The following is a 14,313-nucleotide window of genomic DNA, read 5'->3' as shown; positions in this document are numbered from 1 at the left end:
TGCTGGCTTCCATAAGGTAACAAAGACAAGGTTTTATTTTCTGGCCTCCCAACCCAAAGGCTTATTTTAAAAATAATGATTTCACTCTGCAAAAGTCTAAACATTGTCAGTTTAAAAGGAATAAAAGTTTGCAGGCAGTGTTTCCAGATGAAACTGATACTAATTTTTTTTTTTAAACAAGAAAAGACACAAAAACCAACATAAGCCATCCTTGCCACATCAAGTAGGGCCGTAAAGCAAGTATAAACAAGTACAAAGTGGTCAGCAAAAGTAACTCTTATAGCATGCAGAGACTGCAGAGACTTTTTTTTTTTTTAAGTCAGAAATTGCATCTAGAATTAAAAGCTCAGTTTATATAATGAAGAAAAATAAGCTCAAAAAGAGGCTCTACTACAAACTAGAAATCAGATAACTATGGCTGAGAATGTATTTATTTTCCGAGAGAGAAATTCTCAGCTCAACTTTTCCTTTGTAGCAGTCAAAGAAACAAACAACTTTCTTGACAAATAAAGTAAATAATGTAGATTTCAGGAAAAATAAAACATGAACAGAATATAGGCAACTTATGTAACCAGCACGCTTTCTTGATATTGACATCTCGGTATTGGTAGAAGACACTGTTTACAGGAAATTCAAGGTAATGATTGGACTGAGATACAGGCTGCTTAACTGAAATTGTATCTCTAATCAAATTATAAGACTATGAACACGAAAAATTATTCCCTCAAATCCTATTTGCCTGTAAAATGGAAGAAACAAAAATGCCAGTTATGTTGAGTTATGCTGCATGACTTGTTTTAGAGAAGTACTTTGAGAAAACATGTATTCCATACATTACTTATTTGGCTGAATTAAAAAATAAAATCCAACACTATTTCAGAATTATAGGAGTTCTGACATTATTGCTCAGTGACCAGTTGCTTTACTAATCCTACTGCTCTTTCTGAAATCATTTTGCTATTGTATTTGTGATCCCAAATAGGAGAACAAGTTTTGGGGAGCGAGGCTTACAACCCCACTAAATAACTATCATCAACACCAAGTTTGTTACTGCCCTTTGCATAAGAACCAACTAACAGTAATGTTAAAAGGGATCAATAAGTCACTAGAAGGCACAAAAATAATCTCTACTTCCAGAATCAGAGGCAGCCAAAAAGACAGTTCCAAAACCATCTTAAATCATGTAATCCCCTTTTCAACAGCTAATAGCAACACAAAGGCTGTCTTTACATTAGAGATTGAGCTACTCAAGCTGGAAAGCATAATTCAGCAGGCATAGCTCAACAGTGAAATAACATAGCAAGCAAACTTCTTACAGAATTCTTCTTTCCTTTAGGATTAAAAAAAAACAACAACTAAAAGCAAACAAACAAAAAAAAAACATTGATAGCAAGTTCTACAGAATTTCATTTTATTTTCTTCAATTCAAGTAGGACTTATTCAATCATATAAAGTTTCATTACACACTTCCTCCCAGGAAAGAAATTCCTAGAACTTCCAGTTCTGAAGTTTCTGCCCTCAGCAGTCCAGGAAATAACAATCCAGATTTTTGACTTCTGGTCCTTCAAGCATTGCTGCAAGGAAATTGTTTTGTTGATTTTTTGTTTTTTATTTTTAAACCAGAAAAAGGAATTTCCACTTCTTCCCTGTGATTTGTGTGAACAAAGGGAGGTATGGAGTACAGTTGTTTTAAATACAGTTATCATTACTTATCCCCCAAAAAATATTGATTCATGTGAGATGCAAAAGAGCAGACAAGTACCTGCCTCTACATAACAGCTTCAGTTACTCAGATTTATTATTTCAAATATTTTTCAGATCTATGCACATATATTTTAGATCTACTCGCACTCTTCAATACACAAACAGGTTTTTTTATTTACCTGTTCCTCCTCACAGAAAAACTTACATCTCTTTTGTTCTCTGAATACACATGCATTAAAAAAAAAAAAAGATACTTTTCTACAACTGTTACACCAGAAGTGAATACTTCTGACAACTAAGTCATCACTCTAGATTAGTTATGAGGAGTTACCTGCCCCAAGATTCTGCTAACACACATTATGCCATATTCTGATCCAAAAGCATCAGTTTTATTTTTTAATGCCCTAGGATTCCTTCCTTTATGAGATCATGAACAGCAATTCAGACTGTATCCTTCAAAAAAAAAAAAGTTACTTTTAAGGAAGTTTCAAAAGGGAAAAAACGTTGGTTGTTTTGTTTTTCTGTGCAAGCACTGCAGTCAGTATTGGTCATCTGAATTTATTAAGAAAACCTGTACTCAACTTCATTCAGAGAAAACAATTACTTCAGCTCCATAGAGATGGAACTTGAAATTTCAGCTTAAACAGATCCCATTTCAATCTGTACTTCACTATTTAAAACTTTCAGTTTACTTCTTCGTGTCCAAAAACAAACAGTTCCAACGCTTTTACACAGATCTCACTTTGAGAAGATAACCACAAAAAGAGTAAGCAAGACACAAAAACAGAAAAGCAAATACATTAGCCTGTTAATAGATGTTATGGCCAAAGACAATCTATGGTTAACTACAATGCAAGATGTGTATCTGCAAGAATGCTTTCATAAGAATACAAAAGTTATTTTACTATAGTACCGGTAGTTTTTCTTTCACTACCTGATAAATGCTATTTAAAACAAAAACCTAGTCTGAGCCTTCCCCCTTTAAAAAGATGAAGACCTAAATTTAAATTGCACTTTTCTCTGAAAATCACATTAGAAAATAGTTAAAGATATCATGCTACCTATGAGTAAGACAGAGTTTAGTAGTATCTCAGATTTTCAACCATTACTACTTAATTTTACACCTAAAGGGGATAGTTATGTACCTACATTTTATAAAACTTGGTTGTCTTGTCAACTGGCCTGCCAAATTAACTTCCCACTTTCAGTATGAGTTATTTGCTTCATGTTATTGAGGCATTATAAAGGAGCATGTCCTGAACATGATCATTCCATGGAGTAGTGACCACTCTTACCAATGCAGGATAGTTTGTTTCAAAAACTCTACAGCTATTAACTCATAGGCAGTTAAGCAGGAAAACCCTGTTGTTTAGCAGCCCTGTGAAAAAGAGTTACATTCTTAGATGGAGTGACAGCATCAGCGGACAGGGGAAGGGCAACGGATGTCATCTACCTGGACTGCTGCAAAGCCTTTGACATGGTCCCTCATCACATCCTTCTCTCTAAACTGGAGAGGTATGGATTTGAAGGATGAACTGTTCAATGGATTAAGAACTGGTTGGCTGGACACAGCCAAAGGGTTGTGATCAGTGGTTCTATGTCAGGGTGGAGGCCAGTCACGAGTGATGCCCCCAAAAGCTCAGTCTTGGGACCGGTGCTCTTCAACATCTTCATCAACGACACAGGCGAAGGGAAGCCATCCAGAGGAACCTGGACAGGCTGGTGAAGTGGGCCCATGTGAACCTAAAGAGGTTCAACAAGGCCAAGTGCAGGGTGCTGCACTTGGGTCGGGGCAATCTCAGGTATTTATATAAACTGGGGGCAGATCTCCTGGAGAGCAGCCCTGCGGAGAAGGACTTGGGGGTCCTGATGGATGAGAAGCTGGACATGAGCCAGCAGAGCAATTGCAGCCCAGAAGGCCAACTGCGTTCTGGGCTGCATTAAAAAAGGGGTGGCCAGCAGGGAGAGGGAGGTGATTGTCCCCCTCTACTCAGCTCTTGTGAGACCCCATCTGGAGTACTACATCTAGGCCTGGGGCCCCCAGTACACGAAGGACGTGGAGCTCTTGGAATGGGTTCAGAGGAAGGCCACTAAGATGATCAGAGGGCTGGAGCACCTCTCCTATGAGGAAAGGTTGAGTGAACTGGGATTGTTTAGCTTGGAGAAGAGAAGGCTCCAGGGAGACCTCATTGTAGCCTTCCAGTCCTTGAAGACAGTGTATAAGCAGGAGGGGGAACAGCTGATTACATGGGTTGATAGTGATAGGACAAGGGGGAATGGTCTTAAACTGAGGCAGGGGAGGTTTAGGTTAGATATTAGGAGGAAGTTTTTCCACACAGAGGGTGGTCACGTAGTCGAACAGGTTGCCCAAGGGAGTTGTGGATGCCCTATCCCTGGAGGCATTCAAGGCCAGGCTGGATATGGCTCTGGACAGCCTGGCACATAGCAACCCTGCACATAGCAGGGGGGTTGAAACTAGATAATCTTTGAGGTCTTTTTCAACCCTGGTTATACTATGATTCTATGAAAAGGGCTTTAGAGATATTTGGGTACTTGAGGAAAAGCAAACAAACCAATCACAGAATAGAATCATAGAATCATAGGCTCCCATTGGAGAAACTGAGTGAAGGAGGAATGTTAGCTTAAGCCCTGAGGCCTGATATTTTGACTGCGTCCTTGCTGATGGGGAAACCACAGCGTCAAGATAACTATCTGAACTCATAGTGTCATTACAAGAGGCTATTGTCTCCAACCTGGGTGAGGAAGAGTTTCAACGATTTTAAAAAAGGGTAGTTTAGAATATTCACTCAAAATAATTAATATAAAAAACACACCAAGTGACAAACATTCAGGGACAAGAAACAAGAGGAAAAAAAAATTCTTCAAAGAATTCACTGTGGAAGCATATCACCATATTCTGCTGCTGATGCTGAAAAGAATTTTAAAAGCTTCAGGGAAGATCCACAAGGCAGGAAGACGTGACTGCCAGTATAAATGTTAATGCTGCGTGTGAGTAGAAAGCTTCGAGAATTCAAAGACTGAAAGAAAAAAAGGGCAGTATATCCTAACGGCAGGTAAGATAGAGGAAAATGCAAGAGTTCCTTCTTGGGCAAAGAAAATCTGCTACCGTAGAACAAAGATCAAAGAAAAGGTACTAGCACACATTAAACAAACCAGTTATAACAGACTTGAACACTGTCCACAAACTCTACACAACACATCTTACAACATTTCATACATTTAAAAGCAAAAACAACATCAGCCACAACCAAAATCAAGGTAGTCTAAAATGAGCCAATGATTGCTAAGGGCTATCTAGTGTTTAGTAGAATCACAGAATCACAGAATTGTAGGGGTTGGAAGGGACCTCTAGAGATCATCGAGACCAACCCTCCTGCCAAAGCAGGTCCCCTACACCAGGTCGCACAGGTAGGCGTCCAGGCGAGACTTGAATATCTCCAGAGAAGGAGACTCCACAACCTCCCTGGGCAGCCTGTTCCAGTGCTCCGTCACCCTCACCGTGAAGAAGTTCTTACGCACATTCGTGCGTAATAGCAGAAGGCAGTATATCCTGAATGGTATCCTGGGCTGCATCAAAAGAGAGATGGCCAGTAGGGAGACAGAGGCCACTGCTACCCTCTGCTCTGCCCTCCAGGGGCCCCATCTGGAGTACTGTGCCCAGGCCTGGGGCTCCCAGCATGTGCAGCTGTTGGAACAGGACTAACAGCATACCAAGAATTAAGTTTTTCCAACTTTCATAATGTTGTGTTCTTAACAACTTCATTCCTTGAGCAAATACACAGCAGAAAATACTTTGGCATAAGAAAGATCATATAACCATTTTACCATGCATTATTTGAAGTATATATGTGCAAAACATTTCAGATATTGCCCACATTCCAAAGAGGATTTTTTGCTGTTGTTGTTTTATTTCCAACTATACACAGGTGTTCTTCATCTGAGGAACACTTCTGAACTTTCCAGAGAAAATTACTGAACAATACAACTGTGCTGAAATTTATTGCACTCAAAGCATCTTAAAAAAAAATAGTTTGTTATTTCCATTCAAGAAACAGGAAATAAATGGATTTTACAAGGAAATTAAAGAAAATTGCACCAGTTGCAAGTATATTACTGTTCTTCCCTTTCTCCACTAAGGGCTAAATGTAATGTTCTTACAATGTAAAGTATTGCCAACAAAAAACACAGTACAGAAACAGAATTCAATTCCCAAATCTTTAGAATTAGATTTAATTATTACCCATAAGTGACAAGAATGGTCAATAAATTGTTTAGCTGATTAAGTTGAACTGAACTTACTACTTCTGAAATGTATAAATATTGGTGATACGTCTCAAAATCCCATGGATGAAAGTTGTCAGAAAATAAGAATAATTCAAGCATCCCATTTGCACTGAGGAAGACTGCAGTATTATCAATGTTGTAGTTAAAAACAGTAGTCTCATATAAGCAGACCTATAAACCTGATGAAGTAACGATACAATAAGGAAACCTACATTTCAGTCTATGATCCAGGCAACTGCCTAGCCACATCAGTGTCTTGTTAACACTAATAGATGGCTCTTGCTGGAGTACTGCTGCAAAATCAGGTTTCGTTAAGTATAAATATTCATGTGGCATATGGATGACAGCAGGCAGCGTCAGATAGGTTCAAATAACGTTCAAATGCTCAGGATACTAGTATGTGATTTCACTAGCTTCATTGTTTTTACATATTGCAAAAACACAAAGGACTCAAGTATTTCATTTCTGCACAGGAAGCGGGGAATTGGGAATATATTCACTAGAACAGATGAAATTGAATCTCAGCTCAGCCAACGGCATGCAGTGCTCTCTCCCTGCAGTGGGTGCTGGCGTATTTCCTCAGAGGCTGTTGAAAGGTGGTTCACATACCTTCTTTCCTGGTTCAGTGCCCTAACCTCAGCCACTACAGTGTAAGTTCAAAAGAGTATCTTTCAGACAGTAAGGGAGAGAAGCCTCCCAACAGTACTGCCTCTGCTCTGAAAAGCATAAGTTCAGCATAGCAGAGAATCCTTCCTGTTTGTCAGGAGTGACTGCTGTCAAGCCACCCAACATGATCACATTAAAAGTATTGACTTTCAGTAGCATAGACAACTTTGAAGACACTTATCAGTTACATTTTTTGAATGTATGAAGATAGCAATCCTAATAAGATGTTTTCACATGCTTGTGAAAGAGTGATCTATCAAAAGTGTTAAAAAAAAAATACCACTTCTGCAGATTCCCAGAATATGGGAAGTTTATGCAAATTAATTAGTTTGGAGTTTTCAGACCTGCTTCATCCACTACTGTAAGACAAGTGGTACAACACCAGGATGTTTCCTTTGCCTCCCTTTACACAGGGACACAAGGGCACTTTCCCGTTTGAAATAACTATTTTTGAATCTTCTACCTTCCATCCAAAAATCTGTTACAAAAAAAAAAAAAAAAAAAATTAAAAAATTAAAAAAATCACTCCCTTAGGTGTTATTATAAATATATTTTATTATTTTTTTAAACATGCTGCCTCTGCCAGCTGACATGCTGTTAAAGCTTCCCTTCAGTTAAGATGTTTAAAACTGCATTTCTCAAGTTGTTACAACCATGGTGTCCCAAAATCTTAAATGGCAGCAACCAGTGGCACATGAGTCCTCCCAATGCTTCCAACTGAGTAGTAATTCACTTACTCCAGAGAAGAATAAAGAGCAAGCTAACACCAGGGACAGATAGATACTTTTACTAAAAGCAAACTAGCTTAGGGATAGGCAGCCAGCAGAGCAGCTATTAAGATCTGCAGTGACTATTAACATCTGGGTTGTATTCAGTTGTCTCAGAGAGACCGATCACCTACCTACTTACAAAATTACATATGGCATAGTAGCAAAAAATAAAAATGAGTAGTCAGGGAGAGTTATAGGATTTTTAAAAACTATACATTTTCAGTGACTCTATTGTCCCTTATAGCAGTTATGAGTTTGATAAAGAAATCACTCCCAATTTTCAGAAAACGAACTCCTAACACCCCACTACTGCAAATCCTTCCCAAGCCACACACCCCCACTGCTTGTCCATAAATTACAATGCTCTCTGTTAAATGACATCCACCGTACTTTGGGAGTTGGTTGTCATATTCTGAAGACAACTTAAAGCCTGTGGACAACACCAGATTTACAGCATTAAATCTCAAAATGGGCAACATCGTTTAACCAGCGAGTGGTGCTATCTGTCGCTGTTAATTACAGATCTTCCTGCTGTGGTTTTTACAAGAAAGTAGGCCAGCAGGAAGTGTCATTATATTACAGCCTGTGGCTCTGTGCGTGTGCTCCCAAGATGACAGTCAAGACATCTTTTAGCATTCTTCACCATCTTTTTCCATACGAAAAAAACAACTGCTTAGCTTGCATAGAAGGATGAAGTATATTACCATATGCAACTGCTAGAAGAGAAAGACACATCTAGGTAGAAAGCAACTTCAGACTAAGGTAGCAGCTGCTGGTTTTTGATGACCAATGTTCCTTCTCAACTTACTTAATAAAACTTGAAAAATATTTAACTTTCCTAGCCTTTCACCACAGCCCTCATCCAAACTTAAATCAAACAAACAAAAAAAAGATGGAGACATTCTTGCTATTCAGCTGACAAAGCTTTAGAGGAATAAGCAAAAGAGAAAGAAATACCACAGAAAGACAAACTGATAAGCAACCAATCCCAATCAGGAAAAAGTACAGAAAATTAAGCACAAACAACCAAGCTAACATTTACACAAGAGTTTAAATACAATTCTGAACTTACACTCAAACCATCCTCGCTCCCCAAGCATAAGCAACTGACTTAATACCACTGTATCTGATCATTTTCCCAAAGTTTGCAGATCTCAAAACTTTTTGTACAAGTTACCACATTACAAAAACTGATCCAGTCCAATTTTATGAGCTTAGCTTTTGGTTAACACTAGAAGATATGAAATGCTTGGACTTATTTTTTCCTCCCAGAATTGTGCAGTCATCACTGTACTCTAGTATCTTCCACAGAACTCGCTTTGGTTTTGGAGAATAAAGGAAAAGAATACACAGAATATAACATACATACATATACAAGTTTTCACCACTAGAAGATTATCTATTGATTTTCAGGACCAGTTAACATCCTTCTCTTTTTCCATTTTTATCATTAAACCCCTCTAGTCAGGCACTGCCTAAAGAAGCTGTCAAAAGAAATTCAGGAAATAACAAGAAACCCATTTATATGTAAGCATTTCCTAATCCAGCTTTAGAAACCTGACAAATTTGATTAAAAATCCCAGCTGAAATTAAAGTATTAGTTAGATTGAATTAAATGTCAAAATGAAGACTTTGTCCACGATGTAGTAGCGTTTAAATATGCCAGAAAAAAGGTTATGCAATTGTCAATGATAATTCAAACCCTAAACAATGAAAATGGAAATGTTTCAGCATCAAAAATGTATTCCAAGTAAAAGACCAAATAAGAAAATCCTTCTTACCTTCATAGATAGCTTTGAAACCTTGAGCACTGACAGCAAAGTCTGTGGTGAAACAGAGGGTGAGGATAGAACCTGTGCTCACAATAGATGATGGAAGTTGAAATCCGGATAACCTGTGCAATAAAAGAGATACAAATAAATAAAACCTTTAAAAGAAATAAATTAAAGCTCTCCTCTCACCAATAGACCTGGTTAGCCTTATATCTTACACTTCCAGAAGAGGAAACATAAATAATTAAATAAAACTTTGATATATTTTAATTTGAATAATTAATAATTTCACAGACTCACTTTCTTTCAGACCACCTTTAACTCTCACATGTGAAAACATCCAAGACAAAAATCCATGCCTGAATTACACCAGTCATCTGCTGCCTTGTCTTTCCAATTCTGAGTTTTGGAAAACAAACAGCAACTTGGATGAGTCAGAGATCAGAGTGAGTGAGAAGAGCTTTAATAAGTACAGAGGAAGGCATCTAGTCAAATCAACGTAAGTCAGGAAAGCTTTTTGCAATTTATTCCTTTTTAAATGTTGTCTCCCATGCACTAATTAACAGTTTGCTCTAATCTTTTCACCTTCTGTGTACTTGTCAACTTATTACTTTCATTTCTTTACACCTCGTTTACTCCAATTCTGGACCTAACCAATACAACTTTTTCCTCAAACCCAAAACTGTGGAACTACCTTGCAGCTTGCTACATCTTACATTCAGGCTTCTGTATGTTCTGTCACCTTCACTATCTATCTAGATGTTACAGTTTTTAGAGAAGCATTCTTCTTGTTCTATTTAATAAATAATAGTGGTGATCACTACTGCCCTACATCTGTAATGCACAGTTATGACAGTTCATTATTAATTTAGGATATGTATTTTCTGATCTTACACGCATGTTTTCCCTTTCTTTGAGAAGGGTTTCAAAGTGCTCTGTTTTAGGAAACTAGTATCTATTGCAGGGGAAGGAGGAAAAACCAAGATGAAACACAGAAAGATATAACTTAGCTTCAATGCTTCACAATTCATAAGCAAGGGGGGGGGGGGAAAGGAAGAAAGAAACTCAAAAAGAAGTCATTACATAAACGCAGAACTACACAATTCAGCTACATCATTCCTGGTCAGTATTTGCTCCACTTGATAAGGGTTTGATTCATAATGACAACAAAATGGTAAGGGCTCTGGAGCACAAGTCTTAGGAGGAGCAGCTGAGGGAACTAGGATTGTTTAGCCCAGAGAAAAAAAAGACTCAGGGGAGACCTTATTGTTCTCTACAGCTACATAAAAGGAGAATGTGGTGAGGTGGGTGTCAGCTTCCTCCTCCTGCCTAACTAGCAATGAGGGAATACCCTCCAGTTGTGCCAGGGGTGATTCAGGTTGGATATTAGGAAAAACTTCTTCTCTACAAGACGGGTTACATGCAGGAACAGGCTGCTCAGGCAGGTGTTTAAGTTACCGTGTTGAAGAAATGTTTAGATGTAATAAAGGACATGGTTTAGTGGGGAAATATTGGTGGTAGATGGATGGCCGAAATGGATGACCTGGGAGGTCTTTTCCAACCTCAGTAATCCTGTGATTCTATCTATTTATGACCCCAATTGAGCCCATTTGAGCTGTTGTTTCTAGGACTTCCTGTTTTGATTCTATTATGGTAATAAGCGTCACTCCTATTATGTGGACTCTTCACAAGCTCATTAACAAAAATAGCTTCCATAATATCCCCTTCGAAATACCAGGTCATCTTTTCATCTAATTGACATTGAAATTTACATTAAATGAAGATAAATATGTTCATTCACAACTTTAGTCACCATATCTAAACTTCTTACAGACCTAGGAATAGGTAGGTATGTAGTAAACTTGAAGGAAACAACACATTGATTGTAAATACTTTTTTCAACATATGTATTGTTACTGCAATGCTAAAAAAAAAAAAATTACAGGAAAATCTAAAATAGAAGAATTCTATGTTTCTGTTGTTCAATTGAAGTGGGTTGAGAACTGGCTGACTGGCAGAGCGCAGAGGGTCATCGCTGGTGGTGCAGAGTCTGGCTGGAGACCTGTAACCAGTGGTGTCCCCCAGGGGTCTGTGCTGGGTCCGGTCTTGTTCAACATCTTCATCAATGACCTTGATGAGGGGATAGTGGCCACCCTCAGCAAGTTTGCTGATGATACGAAGTTGGGAGGATTGGCTGACACGCCTGAAGGCTGTGCTGCCATTCAGCGAGACCTGGACAGGCTGGAGAGCTGGGCAGTAAGAAACCGGATGAGGATCAACAAAAGCAAGTGTAGGGTCTTACACCTAGGGAGGAATAATTGCATGCACCAATACAGGCTGGGGGATGAGCTGCTGGAGAGGAGCTCTGCAGAGAGGGACCTGGGCGTCCTGGTGGAAAACAGGTTGGCCATGAGCCAGCAGTGTGCCCTCGTGGCCAAAAAGGCCAATGGCATTCTGGAGTGCATTAAGAAGAGCGTGTCCAGCAGGTCGAGGGAGGTGATCCTCCCCCTCTACTCTGCCCTGGTAAGGCCTCATCTGGAGTACTGTGTCCAGTTCTGGGCTCCCCAGTACAAAAAAGACAGGGATCTCTTGGAGAGAGTCCAGCGGAGGGCCACAAAAATGGTGAAGGGCCTGGAGCATCTCCCCTATGAAGAAAGGCTAAGTGAACTGGGTCTGTTTAGCCTTGAGAAAAGATGACTGAGAGGGGACCTGATCCAGGTTTATAAATATCTGAGGAGTGGCGACCATAGTGGTGAGGCCAGTCTCTTTTCAGTGGTACGTGGAGACAGGACGAGGGGAAATGGACATAAGCTGCAGCATAGGAAGTTTCACACGAATGTGCATAAGAACTTCTTCACGGTGAGGGTGACGGAGCACTGGAACAGGCTGCCCAGGGAGGTTGTGGAGTCTCCTTCCCTGGAGATATTCAAGTCTCGCCTGGACGCCTACCTGTGCGACCTGGTGTAGGGAACCTGCTTTGGCAGGGGGGTTGGTCTCGATGATCTCTAGAGGTTCCTTCCAACCCCTACAATTCTGTGATTCTGTGAATAGGTTATCTGAGTGCCTCTGCAGTACTCTTGCTGTCCAGAATAATTCTGAAAGCCTTCATCATTGTATACAAATAAATTAAGTGACATCAAATGCCAAGAAATTGATAGAAAAACTAGATAGATTAAAATTTTGAGCATTATTCATAGACTTCAAAGTAAATTCCATAAGGAAAACAGTATTAACCTACCAAATCTTTTTTCTCCCCTTACTAATATTTTTTGCTACGTAATTATAGCTGATGAATCATTACTTGTTTTGCACATTCATTTTATCATGCAGAAGAAATCACACACCCTCAAATGTTCCTTTACTCTAGAAATATACTTTGGCAATTAATATCAAGGCCTTCACTGCATCCAGAATGGGAGCAGTTCAAAGCAGATAGGTCTGTGCTAAGGAAGCCCCACTAATAAAACTGCCATTTGATAAACTTGTACTGCTTCATACTGAACATATGGCAATACTTAAAAATACTGCCATTTCCTTAACTTTTAATAACATTAATCTGCGCAAAGCACACACTAAAATGCTTTTTAACCATAAATGGACTACAGTTGGCTGGTCCATACAGAAGAAACAGAACCTATAATAGAAAACCCAACAAAACACAAGTATTGAAGTCAGACTTCAACTGAGAAATAAACATTTCTTTCTGCAGTATCATTTCACAGATCTTGTCATTCAGATATTTTTAGTATGGTCTACATACATACATATATAAGATACAGCATAGCAATAGCATACCCAGCAGATTCATCTGGCTCTGCTCACATGTCCACTTGTGAGGCAACATCTGGGGACTCTCTGGGACAAAACAGGCATTAACAGGCTGCAGCAAGCCCACTGCAAGGCTACCAAGGTGCTGAGGGGCCTGGAGCACATAATGTGCATACAAGAGCAGATGAGGAAATGGTTGTTGAGGCCTTAACTGACAGCAGCTAAGGGTAAAACACTGCTGTCTTTAGCTTCCTGCTGGAAATGTATGGAGGTCAGTAACTGTTTCATGAAACAATAAAGACCTGCCTGCCATCACTATCATAACCTTTCAGGATTTACACACTATTTCTAAACTTTTATTTGAATGAAGAAAACTGTAAGTTCAAACTTTCCATGCCACACAAAAACACAAAGGTACAGGGAGACACTAACTCAAAAATGGTGCTGATAGCAAGTGAAGCAAATCAAAAAGCATCCTTATTGCAGCTCTCTAGCTCTTTGCTACATCAGACGTCAAATACTAAATTAAACACACTGAAATATATTTAAAAGGTGCTATCTAATATATGGTTTAACTGGAAACTATCCGAGAACTACAGTAAGAAAGAAAAAAAATAAGAAAAACTCCACATTTTAGGTATCCAACATCACAAAGTCAGTAGTATACATATTCTATTAGGGGCCAGAAAAAAAGCAATCAAGATACAACTATTGGATCCATTTATTATGGATATGACTCATCAGTGTTTTTGTGGTGTGCTGGCCTTGGCTAGCTCCTAGACCTCCCAGCCAGGCATGCTCTCACTCCCCCCTCCTCAGCAGGAATGAGGTGTTAAAGGCAGGGAGAATCAAATGATCACCAGTTACTAGCACAAGCAATGTGTACTCAGGGAAAATTTATTTCCAATTAAACTAGGGCTGGGTAGTAAAGGGGAAAAAAAATTCAAAACTTTTTCCCTCACTCCTTTTTTCCCTGGTTTAACTCCACTTCTTCATTCCCAATGCAGGGAGCAGCACCAGGCTGTGATCACCCCGTAACAGCTTCTCTCCTTTCTCACACCTTCCCTCCCACTTTTTCCTTGGTCTGCATGAGTTCTCAACAGGCTGTGGTTCCTCCAGGGAATACTTACCTGCTTTGGTGCAGCTCATGGAGGCCTATCTATTCTGGCATGGCTTCCCCCACAGGCCACCCCACAGGGGAATCTCAGCTCTCAGGAGAACCCTCTCTGTGCTCCTTCTCTCACCTTGGCCTTCACAGGGTTGCTTCTCATGCTTCTCTCCATCTCACACTCAGATCTGCAGCATTTCTACCCTCTCTTAAGGCCTGT

The 14,313-nt window shown here is 39.5% G+C and overlaps 1 protein-coding gene across 1 annotated transcript in view; it reads right to left on the bottom strand.

Moving 5' to 3' along the window:
- The window catches only part of CSMD1 (CUB and Sushi multiple domains 1), a 1,002,456-nt gene that overhangs the window by 666,200 nt on the left and 321,943 nt on the right, over window positions 1-14,313 (bottom strand). The window contains exon 3 of the mRNA XM_085217921.1: window positions 9,227-9,339. Coding sequence (XP_085074047.1) covers window positions 9,227-9,339 — 113 coding nt within the window. The remainder of the gene's footprint in view (window positions 1-9,226; window positions 9,340-14,313) is intronic.

This window comes from Meleagris gallopavo, chromosome 2 (genome assembly GCF_905368555.1).
Source record: "Meleagris gallopavo chromosome 2, MGAL_WU_HG_1.1, whole genome shotgun sequence".
Taxonomy (NCBI): domain Eukaryota; kingdom Metazoa; phylum Chordata; class Aves; order Galliformes; family Phasianidae; genus Meleagris; species Meleagris gallopavo.
The sequence above is the reverse complement of the archived record's forward strand: the minus strand, read 5'-3'. Positions and strand labels throughout refer to the sequence as shown.